The sequence below is a fragment of the Nannospalax galili genome, unplaced genomic scaffold (assembly GCF_000622305.1).
Source record: "Nannospalax galili isolate Female #2095 unplaced genomic scaffold, S.galili_v1.0 scaffold1454, whole genome shotgun sequence".
NCBI classification, from domain to species: domain Eukaryota; kingdom Metazoa; phylum Chordata; class Mammalia; order Rodentia; family Spalacidae; genus Nannospalax; species Nannospalax galili.
This window is the reverse complement of record NW_008334056.1, coordinates 959,600-985,722: the sequence shown is the minus strand read 5'-3', so window position 1 is coordinate 985,722 and position 26,123 is coordinate 959,600. Positions and strand designations below refer to the sequence as shown.

Here is a 26,123-nt window from a genome sequence, read left to right as displayed (position 1 = left end):
TGAAGTTTCAAGACCAGTTCTTGTTGAGAGAAGCAAGTTGCTAGGGACAGGGCTTGGAAGGTGACCCCAGTCCCTCCCCCTGCACGCTCTCTGCCCCTGGGCTCCTGTGCTGAGCATGACTGTGCCATCTGTTGCTTCTGCCACCATGAAGTGAGATGCTCTGCCGGCCCTTCCCCATCAGCATGAACTGAAACTCCAAAACTGTGAGCCACAGGTTTCCTCAGCTCCGTCACCTCGGCAGGTCTTGTGGCCACAGGGATGCATAAATAATTAATACATTCACCCAAGTGAAGGAAGCTGCCGCCAGAGCTGAAAAACGCCGCATGCCGTGGCTGGGGACGTGGTTTGGTGGCTGGACACTTGCTGCTCCCGTCGAGGACCTCAATTCAGTTCTTAACGTTGACATCAGGAGGCTCACAACCTGTAGCTTCAATTCTCCGGGAAATTCTGGCTCCATAGGCTCCTATACTCGTGTACACACACACTATTAAAAAAGTACCTTAAAAAGAGAAAATGTCATATTTAATGTTACACTCTGTGTCTCCTAAGGAAGTTGCTGACATTTAAAAAAGTCAAATCTTTGTTACCAGCCCTTTTCTCATATTACAGCTCTTCCCCGTGTGGACCAGGGGTTTCAGGCAGGGGCTCACAGCTGCATTTCTTTGACACATTTGCATTCTTGCCTGGTGGTGGGACAGTGCCTCTGAGAGGGGAGAGTCTGGGCCATGGGCAGAAACCTGCTGCTGCCAGAATGTTTTAAGGGATGTGTGAAACTGCTGGAAGGGCTCATGCACTGATCCTATGTGGAGTCTCTAAGCTCCCTCATGGGCTTATGCACTGATCGTATGTGGAGTCTCTAAGCTCCCTCATGGGCTCATTCACTGATTGTATGTGGAGTCTCTTAAGTTCTCTCATGAGGTCATACACTGATCATATGTCGAGTCTCTTAAGTTCTCTCATGAGGTCATACACTGATCATACATGGAGTCTCTAAGTTCTTTCATGGGATCATGCACTGGTCATATGTGGAGTCTCCTAAGTTCTCTCATGAGATCATACACTGATCATACATGGGTCTCTAAGTTCTCTCATAAGATCATATACCGATCATAAATGGAGTCTCTAAGTTCTCTCATAAGACCGACCATACACTGATCATATGTGGAGTCTCTAAGTTCTCTCATGAGGTCATACACTGATCACATCTGGAGTCTTTTTCTGATGGGATCATATACCGATCATGCATGGACTCTCTAAATTCTCTCATGAGGTCACTGATCATATGTGGAGTCTCTAAGTTCTCACATGGGATCACACACTGATCACATGTGGAGTCTTTTATGTCCTTTCATGCCTGTCCCAGCTTCTGTCTCATTACTAGATCCAGAAGGGCTGGTGTCAAGCCCATACCATGTGCTTTCTACCCAGATTTCCAATTTCTTGAAAGAAGCCAGGCATGCCCCAGCCGCAGCCACCTCCTTCCGGAATACTGGAGAGAGGTGGTGGAGAAGCCTGGCTTGGCTTGTCGTGGTCAAAACCCCAGACCTGAGCATAGCAGGAAAGTTCTCGGAGTCATCTGAAGCCCAGTTCCAGGCCTGTGTGAGTCATGATGATCTAAGAAATTCATCTGTTTCCTATTTTCTGGAGACTTAGTTGGTTGCTATTATCAACAGTGTTTAGGTTTAAGTAATAGAAACGAAGGTATAGAGTTTCCTGTGTATGCTGGGTTCAAGTTTTCTTCAGTTGTCGGCTGGTTCATCCTGCAGATTCTGTGGCACAGGTTTACATTAAACAATCTCTTGCATAGCAGAAAATAGCTGAAGTCATTGGAGGGTAACTGAGTCCTTTAAAATTTCACTTACTTAAAAATTGGATTAAGTATTATTTATACTGATTTCAAATCTGATACAGTTTAGATTTTTGAACAAGAGATTTGAGCATGGTGTGGTGGTGCACATGTATGATCTCAGCACTTAGGAGGTGGCGGCAGGAGAATTAGAAGTTCAGGTCTGGCGTTCAGGGTTATCCTTGGCTATCTAGCAAGTTCAAGGCTAGCCAGGGCTACACAGACCCTTGTCAAAGAAAACGAAGTTTTGTAATGTTGTTCACTTGACTAAATACTGAAGTTTTTTGCTTCTGTGTGTCGGGGGTGGGGGGAGCACACATGCATATGGTGCACATACATGTGCATGCACATGGAGACCAGAGGTTGATGTCAGGTGTCTTGATCGCTCTCCGTTTTGTTTACTTAAGGTCTCTTGCTGCACTTAGAACTTGCAGATTGGGCTGGTCTAGCTAGCCAGCTTGTCCTGGGGTCCCCACCTCTACCTCTCCAGAGCTGAGGTTGCAGGTGGGTTGCTGTACTTACCCAGCCTTTGTGTGGGTACTGCAGATCTGAACTCTGGTCTCTACTGTTGTGACAAATACATTATCCATGGAGCTGTCTCTCCAGTTCCTGAAGATTGAGTCTTAGAATTTTAAGGTGTGATTCCATTTTAAAATATGAAATAAAGTAAATACATAAACATTAGAATATAATTTGAGAAAAAAATTAGAAAATATCAAAACTCTACCTGTAAACTTTGGAAATGGTCCTATTTTGGAATTTAAAAAAGTCATGAATCAGGACTGAAGTGTACCATGTCTTAGGTTTTTAAATTTCCACTGAGTTTCCTATGTAATGAGGTTCCTCAGGAAACATGTGGCCGAGAAGCTCTAAAGAGTGAGTGAGTGTGTGTGTGTGTGTGTGTGAGAGAGAGAGAGAGAGAGAGAGAGAGAGAGAGAGAGAGAGAGAGAGAGAGAGAGAGAGAGAGAGAGAGAGAGAGAGAGAGAGAGAGAGGGAGAGAATGCTCTCTTCATCCAGAGTACCTGAAGACTTTAATGATTACAGAAGTACTCCTATTTACAAGCCAAAGAACTCTCTACACAGACCCTGGGGATCCCTTGTTAGAAGATGTAAAAGGCCCAACGACTGATATAGAAAGTTAAGAGCAGGTTAAGACAGAAAATTTATAATTTTCCCATAAAATTATCTGCAAGAATTAAAACCTGTTAAACGTCTTAGACAAAAGGATATTCCATTTTATTTGTATGTATGTATGTGTGTATGTATGTATGTATGTATGTATGATTAGTTGGCAGGCCTTGGGATTAAACCTATGGCCTTATACATGTTAGGTGTGCAGTCTACAACTGAGCTACCCTAACCCTGGGTATTCCATTTTTAAGTATCTGAATGAGATGAACTTTTGAAAACATTTCATGTCTTTTAATGGTAAAGGTAGAAGGTGTATCAGATTGTTAAATAATTTGGGAGTGGTCGTGTTGTTCCGTAGCGATCTAAAGTGACCCATCAGCTAAGAGGGACACATTTACTCTGGATGTGGGAAATCCCTCTTGAAAAGTGAAGAACATTCACTAGAAATACCAGGTGCTTTGGCTAAAAGCTCAGTCATTGATTCCTTTCTAAAGGTTTTATTTATGTGTATGTGTCTGAGTGTGTGCTACATGTATGCTGGTGTGTCAGAGGCCAGAAAGGGCGCAGGAGTCCCCTGATGTGGATGCTGGCAACCAAATTTGGGTCCTCCAGAAGAGCAGAGAGCACTCTTAACTGTGCGGCCACTTCTCCAGCCCTAGTTACTGATTCTTATGCGTTACAGCGAGGCGGTCTGAAGAGACACGGTCACAGCACAGCTTCCCTGACTCTCAGTCCCTAGCGTTAGAAACATAGGAAAGGCCCACTTGATCGATTGTATTATGCTTTGCTATGGTTCACCCTAACAAATGAGCAAACTGTTATGAGAAGAATGTAGGATATTTTGTAGCAATCTGATGAGAAGATGGAAAAAGTGTTGAGCATTCAACCACTCCCTCACACGTGGAAAACTTGCATTAAGTGAGCTTGTTATCAAGAGTTCCTCTTTTGAAAGTGGGCACTCGAGCGGATGCAGCGTTCACTTGTGCAGTGTTTAGAATGGTACCTCCCACACTGCCAGCCCTCAGATTTGCTGAGGAAATAAAGGAAAGATGACACTGAAAATTTCAATTAAAAAGTTTGGGAGGAAAGAGACTATTCTTTCAAATAAACCAAGAGCACCTGACAGCAACTGATCTGCCTTTTCTCCCTAGAGTCCAGCTTTTCTGGAATGTCATTTATGTGTGGGCCTGTGTGCGTGCGTGTGTGCCAATGTGTGTGCCCACAGAGGCCAAAAGAGCACGTAAAGTCTCCTCTCCTGTCACTCGCTGCCTTCAGTCCTGAGAAAGGCGCTCTCACTGATTCCCAAGCTAGCTGGCAGGCCATTGTGCATGCAGGCTCCAGCTGTCTCCACCCCCGAGTGCTGGAGTTACAGGTATGGCAGCCTTTCATATTGACATTTAAATTGAAATGGACAGCACTTGGTCTTTCATCATCATATTACTTAGAATAAGTCTTTTGAGATTTATTTCAGTGCTTAAGTGTATCATTTGACTATTGTTTTGGTCTTGAATAGTAATCTAGTATATAAATGTACAATTCTTAGGTTTTATTATTTATTTTGTTCGTATGCATATGTATGTGTGGGGCCCTTGTGCCACGGCATGCACGTGGTGGTCAGAAGACAAATTTCAAGAGTTGGTTCCATCTTTCTGTCATGTGTGTCCTAGGACTCGAACTCAGGTTGTTGGGCTTGGCAACAAGTACCTTTACCTGCTGGGTCGTCTCAACGGTCCTAAATGAACAATTCTTTAAAAAAATTGTATTTTCTTTTTGTCTTTTTGAGACAGAGTCTCCCTGTAACCCCAGCTGTCCTAGAACTCACTATGTAGACCAGGCTGGCTTGAACTCACAGAGATCCTCCTGCCTCTGCCTTCCAAGTGCTGGGACTACAGGTGTGTGCCACCATGCCCGGACTAAAAAATTGTATTTTATATATGTAGGAGTGTTTTGCTTGCATGTATGTAAGTATACCACATGTGTGCAATGTTTGTGGAGGCCAGCAGAGGGCGTCAGATCCCCTGGAACTGGAGTTATGAATGGTTGTCAGCTGCCGTGTGGGTGCTGGAAACCAAACCTGAGTCCTCTGCAAAAGGAGCTAGTGCTCTTAATCACTCAGCCATCTCCTTTATCCCCTAAGTACAATTCTTAAAAAGTGCTTGTTCTATAGTTGAGAGGCATCTGAATACTCGTCACCAGCCCTGGAAGATAAAATTTGCCTTTCAATTAAATGAAAATGTTTAGTTGAGTCCCTTAATTTTGCCTCTAAGGGGATGAGGTGGAAGAGGCCATTCCTGACTGTCAAACCATACAATGCTGCTTAAAGGCAAAGCCAGGACCAAGGGACACTCCTGACACACAACTCTGGGGTCCTCAGCAACTTCCCTTCCAAGTTGAGGTGGGGACCATGCCTGCATATCCTGCAGCTGAAGTAGAAAGAACACACTCACATTTCTGTATGCGGTGGCCTGTCCAGTGCTGGGCTGTGTGCACCAGGTGCTCAGTAAGCTATACTCAGCTGCCTCCTCTAATGTAAATGACCTTTATAATGAACATAATGAACTAGAAAATCCCCAGTCAGCAGTTTATATAGTGTCAATCATTTTATAATCTTCCACTTTAAAATATTTATTATTTTATTTATGTGTATGTGTGTGATTCTGTATATGGATATGTGCAAACAGTTGCAATGCCCTTGGGGGCCAGAGAGGGCATTGGACCTCCAGGAGCTGGAGTTACAGGCAGTTTTGAGCTGCCTGACATGGGTGCTGGGAACTGCACTTGGGTCGTTTGCCAGAGACATCTCTCCAGGCCTGCTCATCTTCTCTTTAAGAAGATACACAGCGTTCAGGCCGCAAGTACAAGTTCTTTTGGAGGGCTCCCTTGGTCATTTTAGTTGGGAAGAGGACATTTTAGGAGCTCTGATGTCAGTTGCTGCATTGGGCCAGGTCGGCCAGCTTACACAGTGCAGTCCAGCTTACACAGTCCAGTCCAGCTTACACAGTGCAGGCCAGCTTACACAGTCCAGTCCAGCTTACACAGTGCAGTCCAGCTTACACAGTCCAGTCCAGCTTACACAGTGCAGGCCAGCTTACACAGTCCAGTCCAGCTTACACAGTGCAGGCCAGCTTACACAGTCCAGTCCAGCTTACACAGTGCAGGCCAGCTTACACAGTCCAGTCCAGCTTACACAGTGCAGGCCAGCTTACACAGTCCAGTCCAGCTTACACAGTGCAGGCCAGCTTACACAGTCCAGTCCAGCTTACACAGTGCAGGCCAGCTTACACAGTCCAGTCCAGCTTACACAGTGCAGGCCAGCTTACACAGTCCAGTCCAGCTTACACAGTGCAGGCCAGCTTACACAGTCCAGTCCAGCTTACACAGTGCAGGCCAGCTTACACAGTCCAGTCCAGCTTACACAGTGCAGTCCAGTTTACACAGTGCAGTCCAGCTTACCCAGTGCAGTCCAGCTTACACAGTCCAGCTTACACAGTCCAGTTTACACAGTCCAGTCCAGCTTACATTACACAGTCCAGCTTACACAGTGCAGTCCAGTTTACACAGTGCAGTCCAGTTTACACAGTGCAGTCCAGTTTTCACAGTCCAGTCCAGCTTACACAGTCCAGTGCAGCTTACATAGTCCAGTCCAGCTTACCCAGTGCAGTCCAGTTTACACAGTGCAGTCCAGTTTACACAGTCCAGTCCAGTTTACACAGTCCAGTCCAGCTTACACAGTCCAGTCCAGCTTACCCAGTGCAGTCCAGTTTACACAGTGCAGTCCAGCTTACACAGTGTAGTTTTATGAATGTCCCTGCTGCCTCTCCTTGGTGAATTCTTCTCTGTGAGTTTTGGAACCTCACTGAAATGACCTTATACAATGAGCTTGAAACTTACACTTGCCACTCAGTTTTTTTCTTCTAGATGGATTCAGTGTTTGGAATCTCACCTTTAGGTTTGACCATAGATGAAGAGATTCTTGAAATGCAGTGGCTGTGTCCCAGCCTTCTCATTTGGGCTTACTTATGTCACTTCCCCTTCAGCAAACACATTTTAAGGATGGTCTCAGTGTGTGTGGAGCTGAACTGGAAATTCTTTTGGGAAAACTCAGTCTGTGGATGATACTGAGCCCTGTGTTTCCTCATCACTTCTCATGAGTGTTGTGTGCCTTGGGTGGCCATAGTGCAGCAGAGCCGAGGGAGCTGTGGAAGGCTTTTCCTTCCCCTGGAAAACAGTGCGCCTTGTTCAGACTGGGAAGAGCCCAGAAACTCAAGATGCGCCATGAGCTGGCGGTTAGTCCTGTCTCCAACACGGGGCAGGAGCATGCCTAGATATTTATGTCAAGGGTTAATAGCTTTTGTTTGGGAGTAAAGAAAGATTGTAACAGTTAAGTGTGGTTGAGGGACTAGTTGCTAGTATGTGCATTAAGGAAAACTTTCCTGAGAATGGTCACGAGCTTGTTTGTGTAGTAAGACTGAAACTTTGTCTGTGGAAAATGAGGCCACAGCTCCCAAATGGTGTATGAATAAGTAAATAATTGTTAGTGCTACCAGTGGAAAAACTAAAAAAAAAATGTGTATACAGTGCTACAATGCTTACCACATAAGGCGTAGTTTAAGTGAATGAGAGTTGGCTACAAAGTTTTAATTTTCAGTAGGTTTTAGAAGTTGATCTTCTGACTTTTAATTACCAGGATGATTTGGCTTTATTCTCTGAAGATTAATTTTTAGTAAAATTTAGTGAAGCCTTTCATAATTTGTCATTGCCAGAAATTGTCATTGCAAAGAAGAATGAGGGGGTGTTCTTTAATTAAAAACTTGTGCCTGATAGTGGGGATGAAGGCTGTAAGCAGTCTCCCAGGGAAATATTTTAGAATGCATTAATGAGTAACATAACGTGACATTTGGGAAGCCTGTTATGGTTATGTGCTGTTAAATAGATTCCAGAGCGCTTCCAGAGTAGTAAAAACAAGCCCGACTCTCTTAAAATGTCACATAATTAAGAATGATCATTACTTCACAGAATTAGCTGGAAATTCCTCCATGTTTTTTTCTGAATTGACTAGTTTTGTTAATTAATACATGTTAAATACTTTTGTTCTCCTCCTCTGCAACATAAATTTGGGGATAATAATCCCAAACTGTGTGAAAATTCCAGTGACTCTCAGGATTGAATTTCTTCACATCTGGAAGGAGAATGTTTGAGAGTCACAGAAAGACTGCAGGTGACAGGCTTGGGGTGTGTGCTCGGGGACACTATGAGGTTTCAGCATTTCCTTAAGAAATGCTGTTTAGTTACTCAAGATTTTTCCAATGAAAATACACCCTAACTCTAACCCTGGGAGAATTTTTCAGAAAATACCATATACCCACTAATTTCTGCAATGAACTTAAAATTGTTTCAACATACCGATGCATATGTGTGTCAATCTCTTTTCCGAAATGTTTTTCAAAAGAACAGTGTGGTCAGCAGTGTGGTCTCCTCCACTGGCAAGTGTGAAAATAGCAGATGTCCAGGCCAGGGTCTCCTCACAATCCCAGAGTTCCTCCCACAAGTCTGTGCTAAGAGCGTCCTGTTCTTTCTAAATATCTTTCCTGTTTTCCACACACAGGTCTGTTTGCTTGCTCCCTGACCCATGTTCATTCTGCAGTGGATTTATTCATTTGTATTTCTTAGTATTTTTTATTTTTATTTTATGTGTATGAGTGTTTTGCTTGCATATGTGTAAGTGCGCCACACATGTGTGATGCCAGAAGAGGGTGTCGGATGCCCTGGAACTGGAGTTAGGGAAGGTTGTTAAACACCATGTGGGTGCTGGGAGTCAAACCCAGGCCTTCTGCAAGAGTGGCCAGTGCTCTCACCACTGAGCTGCCTCTGCACTATTGCCTTATTTGTGTTTCTTCATTTCTCCCAGTAGACTGTGTTGTGGTTGGCCGTGATTTAAATCCTGCTCATGACTATATACTTAAGGCTTAACGTAAAGACTGGCTCATACAGGATGCAGTGAGTTTTTGTGAGTGGGTGGGTTCTAATCCCTAACGGTGATAATTGGTGTCACCCCCTTTGATGTAATCAGGCTTCCTGGTGCAACTCACTTTTCCAGGGCAGCCTGTGTGGACTCCGTGGAATCCGTGTTAGACAGTAACATTGCATTTAATTATACACTGGGGAGGACTGTTGAGTTGTAAGTCTCTCAAGGAGGTTCAAGGTGGCCTGGCACATCATGGCTTCCCTGGGTGTGAACCTGCTCTCTCACACTGAGTTTGTTTTAAAAATGAATGCACAGCAATAAAAATAAACCTCACTAGCTGGTTCTACTTCATAGTGCATGATAATTATTTCCTGTTTTATCCCATGTCTTGGAAACCGAGGACAGACTGACAGAATCTACATTTCTCAAAACTAGGGCTTGGAAAATTAAGTGGGTTTAAGTTAGATTCTCTTTAGATGTTAAGAACATAAAAAGTTCAGAAGGGAAAAGCCATCGGGACCCTTGCTGGAAGAATCCCAGGCAGGTGACCAGAGGTGCCACCAGTCCAGTCGTGTTCTATGTTGATGAAGGGAACCTGGGGCACGTCTTCGCATCCAGAGGACCTCCTTTGGAAACTCACTATTAATGAAATAAATTTTGATGCATATAAATTCCTTGAATGTTGCTCATAACTTCTTATAGGCTCCGTACATTTTTCCTCCATCAAGATTTAAGAACACAGAAAGTGCTTTCAGCTGTGCTGTATGGCGACCAGCAGGGCAGCGCTTGGTGCTTCTGACATCTGGGGGGAGTCATTCCCCAGCATTTATTTGGGACTTGCTTATAACTCAGCCTCAGGCTGATTCGGACTTGGTTTTTCAGCAGGATTTAGCTCTGGGCTTCCCCACCACACCCTAAACCCCAAGTCCGGAGCTGTGTTGTAAAGCTGTTTGTGCTTTCTTCCTGAGACCGAAGCCTAGCTGGTTCTAAAGGCTTCTGGGCACCAGCCTCTCAGGTGCTGTGGTGATGGGAGGACCATTTCATTATTACAACTGTTACCAAATTCTTCATTTTCCTTTCAGCCCACCTCAGATAAACAGTGCACAGTGACTGGTTGTATTTGGCATGTAAATATGCTTGGCTTATACTGAATTGTGTTTATTTGAGTGGTGATTTAAAGAAATATTTTATTTATTTTTACTTTATGAATGTATTGCCTGCATGTGTGTAAGTGCACCCATGTCATGCAGTGTCAGAGGAGGTCAGAAGAGGGCATTGGATCCCCTGGAACTGGAATTAGGATGGTTGTTAACAACCATGTGGGTGCTGGGACTCGAACCCAGATCCTGTGAAAGAGCAGCCAGTGCTCTTAACCACTGAGCCATCTCTCCAGTCCCTGAAATCTTAAATTATTTTGGAATTCAGGCGATTTCACTTACCGGCCTAGTTCCGAGCGTCTCTTGAACTGTCCACAAGTCTGGCTTCTCTGGCAGGCTTCTGCACATGCACCTTGGGGCTTGTGTTCCATCCTGGATAGGTTTGCTCTTGTTTGCTGCACACCCCACCACTCTTATTTTTCTGAAACTGAGGTCAAAGGTCAGTTTCCGTTTGTCCCTGTCACTGTGCCACTGACTTTCTCCTTGTGGAGTAGATGACCACTGGACCCAGGTCCATAGGTCAAGAGGATCGTGAGAGGAGGGTAGCTGTGAGTGCCAGGAGAGGCTGTGTTTCTTTGTGTAGACGACTTTCCTGAGCCTGCTTTTCCTGTGCCCACGGTTTGCACTGGAAGCGTGGAGGAGCGTGGACTGTGTACATTCGGTCCCGTAGACAAGCTCCTATAGACATTTGATTTCAGGCCTCCTGGTTAGAAGCCTGATCCTATGAAAGGGAATTGGTTCTACCACCATGTGGTCTCTCAAAGGATAACAGAAGCTTCCAACTCCCTTGCAAATGAAATGCCCAGGTATCATCTCTGTGACTTGTCACAGGGTGGGTGTCATTAACTTTCCCTGTAATTAGGGCCCCAGAACCTGGCAAGTTCACCTAACACAGGCTTTGTTCTCAGGGACTGTGTGGGTGAGCGTTCCCCTTTCCCCACATCCTCTCCAACATTTGGTATCATTTGTTCTCTTGATCTTAGCCGGTCTGACTGGGGTAAGATGAAATCTTAAAGTGGTTTTAATTTGCATTCCCTAATTATTAGTGATGTTGAACGTCTTTTAAGATGTTTCATAGCCATCTTTACTTCTTTTGAGAACTCTCTGTTCAGACCCTCAGTCCATCCTTTAAATGGGTTACTTGCTTTTTTGATTCTTTGTTTTCTTGAGATCTTTTATGTATTCTGGTGTTAATCCTCTGTCAGACGTGTTGGTGAAGATTTTCTCCCATTCTGTGGGTTTTCTCCTCACTTCCTTGGTTGCTTTTTTTGATGTGCAGAAGCTTTTTAGTTTAATGAGGTCCCATTTGTTGATTCTTGACTTTATTTCCTGAGCAATTGATGTCCAGTTTAGAAAATCCTTCTCTATACCTATATCTTGTAGGTTTTTGCCAATGTTTTCTTCTAACAGTTTCAGGCTTCACATTGAGGTCTTTGATCCATTTGGAGTTGACTTTTGTGCAAGGTGAAAGATAAGGATATAGTTTCATTCTTCTACAGGTGCAGATCCAGTTTTACCAGCAGCATTTGTTTAAGATGCTGTCTTTCCTCCAGTGAAAGTTCTAGGTCCCTTTGTCAAATATCGAGTGGCTGAAATTGAATGTACTCATATTTGGGTCTTCAATTTTGTTTCATTGATCTACGGGTCTATTTTTTGTGCCAGTACCATGCTGTTTTTATGATTATAGCTCTGTAATATCTGAGATCTGGTATGGTGGTTCCCCTAGCATTGTTCTTTGTGCCAGTTTAAATGGAACAGTAACAACTATCCCAAAAGAGGCAAGACAGCTGCTCCTAGGAGGGAGAGTTTATATCTGACTGAAGGGCTCTGAACACTTGCTTTTAGATTTGTTGTTGAACAACAGCATCAGGAGAAAGTGGATCAATAGAGTAGTTTTAATAGATTTTTTTAAAAAATATGAGGAAGACAGTAGATAGCTGTGTCTATAAAAGTAAAGGGAACTGGGAAAAATGAGACCTGGAAGGCTGGTGGTGGCCTGACCCTGCTGTGGGTAATCTCAAATCCCAGGCAACGTTCCTGCCTAACTGGAGCGACAAGCCACCACCTTTCGCATCAGACGAGGGAGGGATTAGGGCAAGTGGCTTTGAGGGGAGCTGCTGGCAGGGCGGACACGAAGTGCACTACTTTGAAAAAGTGCTCCTTGTAGCAATGACCAGGGCAGTGGTGCCTCAGGTTCTGACCAGTCTGGAGAGGGGTCACCAGGTCAGCAAAGCTCATTGACAGTGGTGGTGCTGATGTCGAAGAATGTTGGGAAGAAATGTGGAAGAGAAGAGGGTTCAGCGGGTCCTGGGAAAGTTAGGAGGGGGACCTGGCTTCAAAGGCTTTTCTTTAAATAAATATTAGAATAATTTTTATAAATAATATAGAATATTATTTAAATATTAGAATATTTATTTGATAAATGTTTATTTATTTATTTATGTATTTATTATTGACGATCCGCTCACCTCTTCTGTGGAGCAGGCACTGCAGGCCCAGCACCCACTGAATACACTAAAGAGGCTTCAAGATGGAGCTCTGTGTATGACCACTAGGCACATGTGAGGGACTGTGATGGTGACAAAGGTCTGGCCGATGGGGAGGGATTTTTTGGATTCAAATGAAATCTAACAGAACCCTCAAATGTATAAGAAACATCGGTTCCTAGATGTGGCCTCTGGGAGAAGTTAATTCCATTCCCATCGTCACTTCCTTGGCTCCCTTGATGGTGCTGTGAATGAAACTCTCAGTCACTTATACATAAAGTAACTAAGCAACAAAGCACCCTCCTCCACAGCAGCAGAGTGCTTCTCTATTGACACAAGGACCCTGCAGCACCGGCAAGTTGGTCTTTCTGAGCAGCAGACTAGAGATAGCCCCCAGCTGGCTGCTGTTTGGAAGGGTGACTTTTCAATAAGTGAGAGTCTAAATTTCAAGTTGGGGCGTTCAATGTGCTTTCCCTGGCTCGAGAATACACATTTCAAGTAAAGTCAGTGTAAACATACTTGTCTTGGGTTGCCTGAGAGGCTAATTTCTGATCTATGCTCCTCTGACTTGACACTGCACAGAAGCCTCTTGTGAAATAAGTTAATAGAGTGTTGCTGGTCTGGCCAGGGCACCCTTCACCTGAGGCACGTTGTCCTGTAATTTCTGCAAACCTGCAAAACATGTTTAGCGAACATTGCCAGGCTCTGGCCATATGGCCTGCAGATTGGAAATTTGGTAGAGATGGATGAGATCTGTGTATTCCGGAATCTAAATGGAGATGATTTTTAAAATTTTTATTTATTATGTTTATTTTATGTGTATGAGTGTATTGCCTGCATATGTGTAAGTGCATTCGTGTCATGCAGTGCCCATGGAGGTCAGAAGAGGGCGTCAGATCCCCTGTAACTGGGGTTACAGACGGTTGTTAGCCACCATGTGGGTGGTGGGACTTGAACTTGTGTCCTCTGCGAGAGCAGAGATGATTTGTAATAGGAATTAACTACTTGTAGAACTTGATAAGATTATACTTGCTCATTTTATTCTAACTTTAATGTTTACTTTAGGATGGTGAAATTGTGTAAATGATTACATTTAAGTTTCTGAAATTTTAAAAAATAACAAATTTTCAAACAGTTAAACCATTTTCAATGTAAACGTTACCCTCTCTTTTCACCTAAATCCACATAAATTAAAACTGAAACAGAAATGTGGAATTTCATATTTATTAAGCATTGTTTTATGTTTTTAAAAATATTCTATTATTTTTATTTTATGTGCTTGAGTGCATAGCCTGCATGTATGTAAGTGTACCCATGTTGTGCAATGCCTGTGGAGGTCAGTAGAGAGTATCGGATCCCCTGGAACTGGAGTTATGGGCAGATGTTAGTTGCCATGTGGGTGCTGGGAATTGAGCTTAGATCCTCTGCAAGACCAGTCAGTGCTCTTAACTGCTGAGCCATCTCTCCAGTCCCATAATCTTCACTATAGAAAAAAGAGCTGTTAGTCTTGGATGGTGGAGCATCAATCCTTGTTTATAAAAATTTAAATGTAAGCATGGAATTTTATTTGAAACTCATGCTTGGTTCTGTTAACTGGGCCAAAAACCAGTGTCTGCCTGGGTGAGAGGCCCTAGGGGCGAATCTGCTGCTATTCTGATTAATGGTCATAGTATTAAAGTGCCCCCTAAGTATTCATTTTCATACCCATAGATTAGTGTCTATCTCAGTTCTCATCTGAGAAGCTTTTTTTTGCAGTTGATGTCAATTAACAGAGACCCAGAACTGCTCAATATGCAGAGAATAAGAGCCTGTGAAGTGTTTCTGTCTCTAAATGAGGCTCTGTGTCTCACCCTTACCCCCAAGGCCCGGGGTTATCTAGGAAGAGGGAGTGGAAAGATTAAGAGTCGGAAACAGTGGGCATCTCCAAGGGAACGTACTGGACATGACAGGACTTTTGCATACTTGAACTCACAGTGGCCAAGAATGCACAAGATCAAGCCAGACAGAATCCCAGCTTGACGGGGGAGGGGCTCAGGAAGTCCCACCACAGCTGAGCAGCTATTGATGACTGAGGGCTGCTGGGAGAGGGAGAGCCAGTTTTCTCAGGGAAGGTGGCCCGAAGGCCCCCCATGCCCCAGGAGATGGCCCTATACCCACGCACATGCAGGCAAACACTCCCTGCACTCAGTGGGTTTTAAAAAAGGAAGAAAGCTCATCAAGTTGGGGGTGGGGAGATAGAGGTCGGGTTGGAGGAAAGGGAATGGGGTGGATTTCATCAAAACATCTTGGGAAAATCCTTTCGTCACTGTATATATTTGCCCTTCACCAAATCTGATAGTAGCCTAGTTATTGACTTGGGATTTGCTTATTAACACTCTGCAGTAATGAGCACAGCAAGTCTAATTCACAGAGATTTCAAAGTTATTTATTCAAATGGATATGTTTAGATTAGTGGCATCTGCATTGGGCACTGCAGCATAAAATCCCTTACAAGTAGGCCACATTCACAGCTGTCCTGTGATCCATGCCGCCTTAGGGCCAAGGGTTGGACATGCTTATTTTAGACAGACCCCTACAACATCTCTTTGGTTGTAACATACAATATTTATGTGTTATAAGAGCAGCTGAATTAAGTTAAAAATCACTCTGCAGTAATGAGCACAGCAAGTCTAATTCACAGAGATTTCAAAGTTACTTATTCAAATGGATATGTTTAGATTAGTGGTATCTGCACTGGGCACTGCAGCATAAAATCCCTTACAAGCAGGCCACATTCACAGCTGTCCTGTGATCCATGCCGCCTTAGGGCCAAGGGTTGGACATGCTTATTTTAGACAGACCCCTACAACATCTCTTTGGTTATAACATACAATATTTATGTGTTATAAGAGCAGCTGAATTAAGTTAAAAATAAGTCTTGAAATGCTGAAGGTATGCTGAGCTTGATGGTACATGCTTGTAATCCCAGTAACCTAGTACTTGGGAGGCTGAGGCAGGAAGATCCTGAACTCTAGGCCAGCCTGGGCAACATAGTAAGACCCTGCCCCCCCCCCCAAGTTTAAGGTGTGATTCCATATTCATAGAAAATTATTCAAAATGTGATGCTTATATTATGAATTTGAGTTTTAGGAAGATGGGATGAGACAATAAAGTCTAATCTGGGGCCAGGGGCTGGGGTCGTGGCTGTGCTGAGGTGCCTGGTGTGCACCTGGGTTTGAATCTCTGGCACTCACCTAGGAAGCTGGGCATGGGATTGCACATCTGTAACCCTAGGGCTGGGGAGATGTAAACGGGATCTCTGGAGCTCACTGCCCAGAAAATCTTTATAAATTGATGAGTTCCAGGCTCAGTGAGACCCTGTCTCAGAAAATAAGATGGAAGGGCCAGCAAGACGGCTCAGCAGGTAAAGATGCTTGCCACCAAATGTGATGACCTGAGTTTAACCCCCAGGATGCACGTGGTGGAAGAAGTTGCCCTCTGACCTCCACACATACCCCAGCGTATGTGTGTCACCACCCCACTAAATAAATAAAATGTAATAAAAAATAAGGTGGAGCTTGATAGAGGAGGACATGTGATGTTGACTTCTGGCCTCCACAAGCGTGCGCACACAAACACATATACACCCCATACCTCCCTCCTCCCTCACAAAAAACCCATCTTGAATTCACTTCCAGATACTTTTTCTGCAAGACAGAGAACGGTCATTTTCTTCGCCAAGATTTCGTGGCTTGGCATACCTCTGCATTCCTTAGCTTAATGGACACAATGATATTTATAGTTTTATCTCCATAAGGAAGTACAAGTCGTTTTAGGTCTGTTTCCTAACTTTCAGGTCAGATTTCACACAGCCAAGGACACCAGCATTCCTCTGGCGGTGAGATGGTCAGAATTAGCCACTTAATTGAACTGTTCCCTGAGTGGAAAGTCAGTGGTTCGGACAACATGCTGACTTACGTGAGAACTGAGGCATGCTGCAGGCTTCTGGGAAGTTTCTTCTGTCAAGTTTCTTGGGAGTTAATTGACTGTGGGAAGCACATGAGGGTGCCTTGAACAGGGATCCGCGGTCTCCACCCACCCTAAGAGCCACAAAATGACCTTCCTAGTGCAGTGATTTTTACAAGTGCTCTTTTGATGTTTAGAGATGGTGAATCAAGGTCAGTATTTTGTTCTTTGAGCTTTGGTTTTGTGGCAAGCGGAAAAAGGGACAGTAAGATGACAAAAACGAGACCTACGAGCAACTTGCTGGAACGTCCTCTGGAGACCAAGGCGGTTGTCTTCTATGGGGTTTTGGGCTTTTTCTACTACATCTTTCTGACCCCACCTCTTCCCATTTCCTCTCGGCACCTTTCTGCTTAACTTGTTCTCTGCAGACCCTTTGAGCTGCTCCTGGGCTGTTTTCTGCCCTATCTAGGTGGCGCTTCTCTGGGGACACACGTGTCAGCGCCAACTGAGTTAGCCTGGCTCCAGGACTCGGGTTTCTCGTCCCCCTCCACCTACACGGCAGAGGACCATTCCCACTACCTGGTGTGGGGATGAGCCTTAGGCTCTACCTCTCCCATTTCTGCACAGGTGACACATGGAGGGCGTGTGGCTTGAGTCCTCATGATGACTTAGCTGACGAGCTCTCGGGCAGTTTTGGATCCCCAGAAGTGTAGTACATGAGCCCCTTCTTCTTATAGCCGTTCTCATAGTGTTGTTTATCGATAGGAAGTGACCACCAAGGTCAGGGACTTAGTCACTTTGGTCTGTGTCATGTTTTTAGTCTGTTTTGGGCTTGTCCATGCCCACAGCTGTAGACAGTGGAGATGACAGGAGACCTGGCACCTTCCTAGATGCACAAGCTGAGACTCCAGCTCGGTGCAGACTTGCCCTCCTCCCTGCCTCTTCTTGATCTCCCCCCCTGTGTCCTGTGTGTGGGACTCTGTCTGCACCCTCTCTCAGTCAGCCACGTCTTCTCATTGGTTACAGCATCAGGATGCATTTCCTGGATGTAGCTTTCCTTGACAACCCACAGCTGGGTCAGGCTCTGTCTCTGTGCTCCATTGGCCTGCCAGGTTCCCACCCTCAACACAGGACCCTGTGGTGTGTTGCCGTCTTCTCCCTCGCTAGACCTGAGCACCTCAGGGCAAAGTGCTGCATTCTTTGACGCTGTATCCCCAGTGTCTAGGGACAGTCGCTGGCTGAAATGATTGATAGGCAATAGCTGACCAGTCAGCGAAGCACACCCTGCACTCCACGTTTCCCACAGGATTTCTCAGAAGTCCTCAGGACTGCTGCAGTAGCAGATATTACAGATGATTTTAGAGAGGTGGAAATGAAACTTGAAGGAGGTTAGATTGTCAACATGACTTGGCTACAAATTGGTAGCTAAGGGTTATTATTAGGTTTCATTTCCCAAACACCTGGTGCTTGCTGTGTGCAAGACAGAGTGCAGTATTTGTCTTTCTTGCTATGAACAAGGAAACACAAAAGGATTCCTACTTAGCATAGGGTGAGGAGGAAACACAGGAGAGGGTTCTAACTTAGCACAGGGTGAGGAGCAGCGTGAGTTGCAATGATTCTCGCCAGGCGGTGCAAGAATGGAAAGAAAGATGGTTTGAGCAATGGCGGCTGGAGGCTGAGAAGAGCCAGGGCTGGGGCCGCTGGGAGGAGAGGCCACAGATACAAGGCCTGCTGGGCCAGTTGAGCAATGGCGGCTGGAGGCTGAGAAGAGCCAGGGCTGGGGCCGCTGGGAAGAGAGGCCACAGATACAAGGCCTGGTGGAGCCAGTGTGGCTGGCACAGGGACTTGAGGAGGATACTACATTTTGCTTTGCAAATACTGATGTAGAGCTGGATGTGGTGGGCATACCCTGGAATGCCCACACTTGGTCAGCTGAGACAGGCAGACTGCATGTTTAAGACCAGCCTGGGTCTTAAACAGGGTCTTAAATCCTATCTCAGAAACAAAACCAACCAAACGAAAACAAGTTAAAACCAAAAATTATAAAGAACTAACTAACCCAATGAGCAGTAAGGACAACTAAACTCCTTAGCAGGTGGATCTGCCTGACAGGGAGGGAGGCACAGAGCAGGTCCTGTAGGAGGAGTAACAGGCTCACCTGCCTTCTGGGTTGGGTTAGTACCCAGGCTGAGCAAAGACAATGGGGCCTGGTTTTAGAAAATCTCCCAGCAGCCTGCCATGCAGCACGTGAGCAGTGGGATGAGCCAGGGACAATGGGCAAATGACATTGGACCTCAGCATCAGGGTCACAGTGCAGCCTAGGAGCCACTGAGGGTCAACTGGCCCTGACCACAGTGGGCAGCTGTGCTTTGTGCCAGCCAAGTGCTGTCTTGGGAATGTGAGCTCCTTGTGCTAAACGAGCCAAGTTATTCAGAGAATCAGAGATCTGAACTGCTGTGCCAGATTCTTTGATTTTCAAATGTTGCCTCAACTCTTAAAAACTCTGACCATGGATAGACAGAAGGCATGGGCGGCGGCCAGCCTGAAGCATCTGCTAAAAACCCTTGGGTGCCTGGGTAAAGGACACTCAGTGATGTAGGATGTGTGTTAACCATTTAGCCTCCAGTCTGGTCCATAGGCAATAGCCAGGCAATTCCTAACTGTCAGTTGCATTGTTGATGTGTCTATTTCACCATTAATCTTTACCATTGATTTGTTTAGTTGCCTCTGAATCTGTATTAAAAGATAAATTATAGCTGACTGAATAATTAATGGTGGCAGTGGTTGCTGCTTGCCTGTGGAGTTGCTTTTAGTTTGGGGCATTCTGTATTCACATTACAAAAGGCAATTTAGTGGAATTCATGCTAAAATAAATAGGAAGGACTGACGGTTGGTAGTCTCGGAGTCCTCCTGCATTCAGTGTCGGCTCCCGCTGTCCACTGTCTGTGACCCCCTTGCTGTTCTGTCTCACATCATCTCCCTCACATCCATGTGCCGCTGCCCCACCTCCCTCTCTTGTTCTTGTGCCTGGCTCTCTTGGTTGCATTCCTCCTGGGCCGTGCTAGCTCCGTGTATAAGTGGGAAGAACTGGGGCATAAATAACATCCTGGACCACATGAAGAATGATGGGAAATTCCGCTTTACAAAAGGATCCTGTGTTTAGAAGCTTTTCATCAGTTGTAATGAGATACAAATGTGCCCAAAGCAAGTTACTTCATCTTAGAGAGAATCTTCATTTAACATGGCTTAACTTCTACAGTTTTGTGTTGCAAGAGTCATGGTTGGTGTGCGTAGTCTGTTGGCGATAGTCTTGGGGAATTTTATTCAGTACAAGCATCTCTGATGGTCCTGGCAGCAAGTTAGGTTAATTATTTGTTCATGTCCTCTTCATTCTTGTTAAGATTCTGGAACGTCATGGAGAGTAACAAAACAGACTTGAATATTTCCGATAGATTAAAGGCTTATAAAAACAGCCCCTCCCCCGCTAGCTTTTTCATTTTTTTGCATTGTTTTAAGATGAGATCATTTTGTTGTGTCAGCATGAAGCTAGAAACATGAAAATAAGCCTGTGTGTGCATGTGTGTGTGTGTAAAAAGCTTATTTGTAAATGTGAGCTCTTAATTGAGTCATTACTTTTCTCTTAATGTTTTATTCAGATCATGGAGGAGACAAACACGCAGATTGCTTGGCCGTCCAAACTGAAGATCGGAGCGAAATCCAAGAAAGGTAAACCGGGGGTCTGGAAGACGGGAGCAGGCGCTCAGCACCCGGGACTGTGGAGTTACTGTGGGTCACTGCTGGAAGGAGACCAGCCTTTATTCTTTTCATTTTTGTCCCCAAATACTTGCCACATAGTGATGTGTGGAGGATTCTCATGATTAAAATAAATGTACAGTGTTGCAATAACAGAAAGATGTTTTAACTATTAATATTAGAATTAAAATGTTACTATAAAAGATTTTACAGTAACCTATGTTCACAAGGATGCTGTTAACTCAGTGTCCATGAGGAATGTGGTTCTGTGGAGTCAGGTGTTCCACGTGAGTTCCCGCTTCACAGATATTAGAGTTCTTGTTGATATGACCTAGATTTAAGACCTGTCTTCAATTGCTCCGTCAATGTGATATGAAAACTCATGGACTAGAGAGGTGGCTCGGTGCTGCTCTTGCAGAGAACCTGGGTTCGGTTGCTAGTACCCATGTGGCATCTAACAACTTGTAACTCCAGTTCCAAGAGATCCAAATGCCCTCTTCCGACTTCTGCAGGCAGTGCATGCATGTAGTATACATACATACATGTAGGCAAATGCTTATACATATAAAGATAAATGTGATATGAACCTTAGATTTTCTTTCTCAAGTCCTATTTGAAAGCATTAGGCCTACGAGATTTTAGACTGGGTGTGTCTCCTGCTTGGCTGTTCTCTGCCTCCTGATAGGAAAGCTTTCTGTGTAGATGCTTAGACATGTAAGGAGAGCAGCCTCTTTTCTTTAAGATGATGTGTTTTCAAATGTGACTTTCCAGTATTCAGTTTTAAAAACATTTAATTTTCTGTGTATGAATGTATTGCCTACAAGTAAGTGCACCCATGTTGTGCAATACCCAAGGAGGTCAGAAGAGGGTGTCAGATCCCCTGGAACTGGAGTTATGGACGATTGTCAGCCATCGTGTGGGTCCTGGGATTTGAACCCCGGTCTTCTGCAAGAACAACCAGTGCTCTTAACCACTGAGTCATCTCTACAGCCCTTTTAATCTCATTTTTTTTTAATATTCTCCTTTTATTGAATTAAATAATACAGAGGCTTTGTGTGTGTGTGTGTGCGTGTTAGTCAGACTTTGACATGCCTGCAGGAACTTTGATCTTGTTACTTGTATATGTATCTCATGGTGTCAAGGAATCCAGAGCTTTTGTGCTAACAGTCTTAAAGGACATGTAGTTAGTTCCCGATCATTCTATGCCAAAGAGCATGTTCTTAATTAATTTTGAGTATTTTTGACATGTGTTGGGACATTGTGTACTTACTATGCAGAAGAAGAACCTGTCATTAGTGGATTATCTATTCGTTCAATTTTGTTTTAAAAAAATCCTGTTTATTAGATGGGTAAATTGAAACTTGAACATAAACTGGACCCTCCTTCTCTGTTGTCTGATATTTTTACATAAGTGAAATGAACTTCATTTCTTGCTTAATAAAAATGAAATTTTACCAGTCCCCAAAGGAAACCTCACGACAATACGGTTAGAAGAGTTCGAGGTAATTTTGTATGGCTTTCCATTGTCCTGTCGGTCGTAGCTTTTCTCTCCATCATTATGAGAAGCAGAGTTGATTAATTTCTTTTTGCTCAAAATGTGGTTTCAACATTAGAGATTTTAGCTGTGGGAACGAGGAGAAAAGGCTCATGTTTCAGGAATGGCTTCCGTCACTGACACACTCATCGTGCTCAGAGCCCAGTCACTCTCCACATTCTGATGACTTATTTTGCTTGGAAATAGGGGAGTTTCAGCAGCTCTTTCCAGGCATTTGGGATAATTTTCACCTGGTTAAAGTTAACCTTTGGAATTAGGCCTAAGAATTTGTCTCTGTAGGCTCAGGACTAACAGACTTCATTTTATTTTTTATTATTTATGAAGTGTTCTGAATCTGCACAATGAGCAGAATGTCCCAGAAAGAGCTCAAGGAAAAAAGACGCAAAAGCGTCCTCCAAGGAATTTACTGTTCAGAGTTTACTTGATTGCTGTTATTTAAACACACAGTTGCTGAGTCAGCTCTTGGCCTAACCTGCCCCCCCCCATATACACACACACATGCACACACAATGGAATATACACACATGTTCATTTTAAATGGTTAAATTCAGAGACGAAGTTGCTTGAGTATAGTTTGTAGTTAGTACAATTAAAATTAAGTAGCAGGAGGGACTTTGGAAGGTGAGTTGCTCATCTCGCTGTCTCTTGCCTCTTCTGTGTGTTGTAGAAGAAGAAGCTATTGGTCTTTAAAGCCTTCATTTCCGACTGACATTGTTCAAGAGACTAAAGTGTGTCCATGGACCTATGCCATATGCCAGATGATTATTAAATTCTAAATCCCCTGTTGATGTGATGGTTTGGGGTATGTAGGTAACCCCAGAGTGTGCTGAGAGGCAACCCAGCCTTGGGTTTGCACACTCTACTCCAGCTTTTACAGTATATCCGGGTTGAACATCTGGGGCTGGACAAATGTTTTTCACGAACACTGTCACCACAGTCCACCCCTTCTAACCTTATTGGAATTTAGTCCTGTGATTTTCAAATTGGCTTCCAGTAATTCTGTCTAAATTCCCTGTTTAAAACTCTTCATCCTCTCCCAGAATGGCCTTCCTGGGTGCAAATACCTTGGTGGAAGTGCTGGTCATTGCCGCCTGGCAGACAGGCAGAGAGCCCAAGCTTGAGTTTTCTGTGAGTTAGGAAATTCAGATTCTTCTCTAGAGATTCTGGCTCAGTAGTTTGAGGTGGGGGAGGGATTTGTGTATTTGACAAGCTCCTCTGGCTGTTGTTAAGGTCAATCAGAATTTAGGAAACAAATTCATGATTTGATGTAAAGGTCACCGCCAGTGTGTGAGGTCAGAAGGCTCTAGGTGATGACCATGGCTGATAACCAGGTGAGACCCATGCACAGCCACGTGTGGCCGATGTCCATCTTGGCTGAGGGCTGCTTAGCTGTCATCCCTCCTACACTTCTGGCATCTTCGTGGTCCGTTAACATGATAAGTGTGGAATGGTGATAATCTTGATATTCTGGGCCTGTGCTAAATATGGTTTCCAGCAAAAGGACACCAGCATGCGGCCTCCTGTCTCTGCTGGCCTCTTTCCCCTCTGTACTGCCTTGTCCTGCTTTCCCGCCTTCCTCTTCCGGCCTCTTCCAGTTCCCTTTGACCATATGCTAAATAGAGCCAGAATGTAAGAAAAAAAAAACAACAGAATTATTTTCATGCATATCTTTTGCAGGGTATTTTAGGTAAGTGCATATCTTTTTCATAGAATGAAGAATATAGAATTTTAAAATAATCCCTACAGTGTTTGGGTTATTGGAAGGCTGACGGCTCATTTAAGCGAGGAAGAATAAAGAATTTAAGATTCAAAACAATAGGCATTTGAACATGTGACTCTGAGACACTCGAAATCGTGATTAAGAAAAATAAAGCAATATTTAATGTTTCTTCTGTATAATGTCAGTTCATTTTATGTGGGGGAAAATAAAACTGAAGCTCTTGAAGTCAGGAGAGTTTGCAGAGAAGTTTGAGGTTTGTGCTAGTGAAACCAGTATTTAAGGATTAAAGTGTTTAAAACTATAAAATTTTACTAACCTGGAATAACTTCAGGCACTCTTGAAATTGTTGAGTATGCTTTTCTGAGCTACAGCTATTTTTAAATGAAATCTAACTTCATTAAAATATGAACAACATTTTGAACAAGTTTGACTCATTTGCCAAATAGAATTTGTGCCAGAACTGCTCTAACAGATAGATAAAAGTGATTTGTAATGAGAGTTTATCACAATGGGATGATTGTACTGTGAACAGAGCTAAGTCTGTCCCCTAAATTAGGTAAATATTTTCTTACAGTTGCCCTTTTACTAAGGGATTCATCAATCTCTTCTAGACTGGTGGAGCCGAGTGCGGATTGGAATCAGAGTTTTCATGTCCTGTTGCAGATGCAGGGATCGACATTGATGAAGTTCTCTTGCAGAGTTAGACAAAGTGATAGAAACTGGCCTCCCCAGTGGTGCTCACAGGACTGTTTGGGATGCTCTAGTCCCTTCGTGGGTGCCTGGAAGTCTCTGGATTGCCGAATGTGTATCCTGATTTGGAAGCAGTCTGGGATCACACTTGGCTGTGCTCTTCCTCCCCAAAGAAACAAGGGAAGCATCAGAACTGCATGAGATTTTGTTATGTGCGTTGCATTCCATCAGAACAAATAGATACCTAATAAGTCGTCCTGGCCTGAGAAAAACCACGCGTCCTTTATTGTTTCCGGGAAAAGTGTACATAGCAGACCAGCTGGTGGTGCAATGCTCAGAGAGGAAACAAATATGTGACCTGGCATGCTGGGCCAAAGTATTTCCAGTAGGGACCTATGACCTGTTAGTGTGTCAAAGGTTACTTTAGTGAGTCACAACTAGCACTAAAATACCCAGTTGAAATTAGAAAACAATGTGAGGGTACTGTTTGGTGAAACACTCAGTCCTGTGTCTGTGCTGTGTTTTGCATTTCACCAGCTAAGCATCTCCCCAGCTCCCAGCCTGACTTTTCTTAGAGCCCCAAGTCCTAGCTGCTCTACTTGACCATCTTTCTACACCCACACCTGGGTGAGAAGATGCCGGTCTGGTTCCTTTCCTTAGTCCGGAGTGTTCTGTGGTGCTGCCCACCAGTCACCATTGCCGAGAATAACAGATGATAATCACACCAGTTTTATCACACCACAGACCTTGGAATTTCTGGGGGTTGGAGGTGGGTTGAAGATAGCACATCCTCTTCTTACAGATAATACCTGTATTTTTAGAGTTTATGGTTAAAAACCATGAAACTTCTCAGAGCTGGGGGATGTTGCCTTTGAATTTCAATTTGATATTTCATATGTTACTCCTCTAGGAAGAGACTTTTTAATTATCCTTAAGCTAAACAACTTCAAAAAGCTGGATTTTGAAGGAAAATAAGCTTAGATAATAAGCAGCCTAGAAAGGTTTTATGTTCTTTTTTCTTTTTCCTTTTTTTAACTCTCTCAAAGTAGATCTGACCTGCTCAGAGGCCCTTACACTGCTTCTGGGAAGACGGGTTTTGCACTTGACATTATTTGTGTCAGTTGTTTAGATGCTGGTTCATCACTTGGTGAATGCTAATTGGCAGCCAAGGAGCTGGAAAGGTTGTGTGTAGCAGAGGATGAGCCACTGCCCTTAGCGACAGCGTGGCCCCTGGTTGGGACCTGCTGGAGAACAGAGATTGGTTTTCTAGTTCTTTTAAAAATTTATTTATTACCTTATTACTTTATTACTTTATTACTTTATTTATTTATTTATTTATTTATTTATTTATTTATTTATTTATTTATTTATTTAATTTGTTTGTGTGTCCGTGTGCTCACACACGCACAGACTATAGTACATGCATGAGGTCAGGTAATAACTTGGGTGACTTGGTTCTCACCCTCCAGCATGTGGGCACCGGGGATGGGACTCGGTCATCAGGCTTGGCAGCACGCACTTTTACCCTCAGAGCTACCTCAGTGAACCCTAGTTCTTTTTCACTGGTGTATATTTGTCCTATGTCATGGTGGGTTCCTGCAGACATTTTCATCCAACCATACTAGTACTTGGACCGAATTCATGCTCTCCCATTAGCTCCTGCTCACGCCCCTATGTTTACTCTCATGTCCCACGTCCATATGATTTTATGTATCTGTCTAAAATTTAGGATCTACAAATAAGAGCAATCATGTCCTTTCCTTGTTCTGACTTGTTTGATATGATGACATCCAGTCACATCTTACAGATGACACACTTTCCTTTTTCATGGCTAAGGAAAATTCCTTCATGTGTATATACACACCACATTTTCTC

The 26,123-nt window shown here is 43.9% G+C and overlaps 1 protein-coding gene across 6 annotated transcripts in view; it reads left to right on the top strand.

Moving 5' to 3' along the window:
• The window catches only part of Bicc1 (BicC family RNA binding protein 1), a 280,380-nt gene that overhangs the window by 146,014 nt on the left and 108,243 nt on the right, over positions 1-26,123 (top strand). For 3 of the 6 annotated variants that reach the window (XM_029561567.1, XM_029561566.1, XM_029561568.1), the window contains exons 3-4: positions 1,429-1,599; positions 20,187-20,256. In XM_029561567.1, the coding sequence (XP_029417427.1) occupies positions 1,429-1,599; positions 20,187-20,256 (241 nt within the window). The remainder of the gene's footprint in view (positions 1-1,428; positions 1,600-20,186; positions 20,257-26,123) is intronic. The other 3 variants (XM_017797134.2, XM_029561570.1, XM_029561569.1) reach the window with 1 other exon arrangement.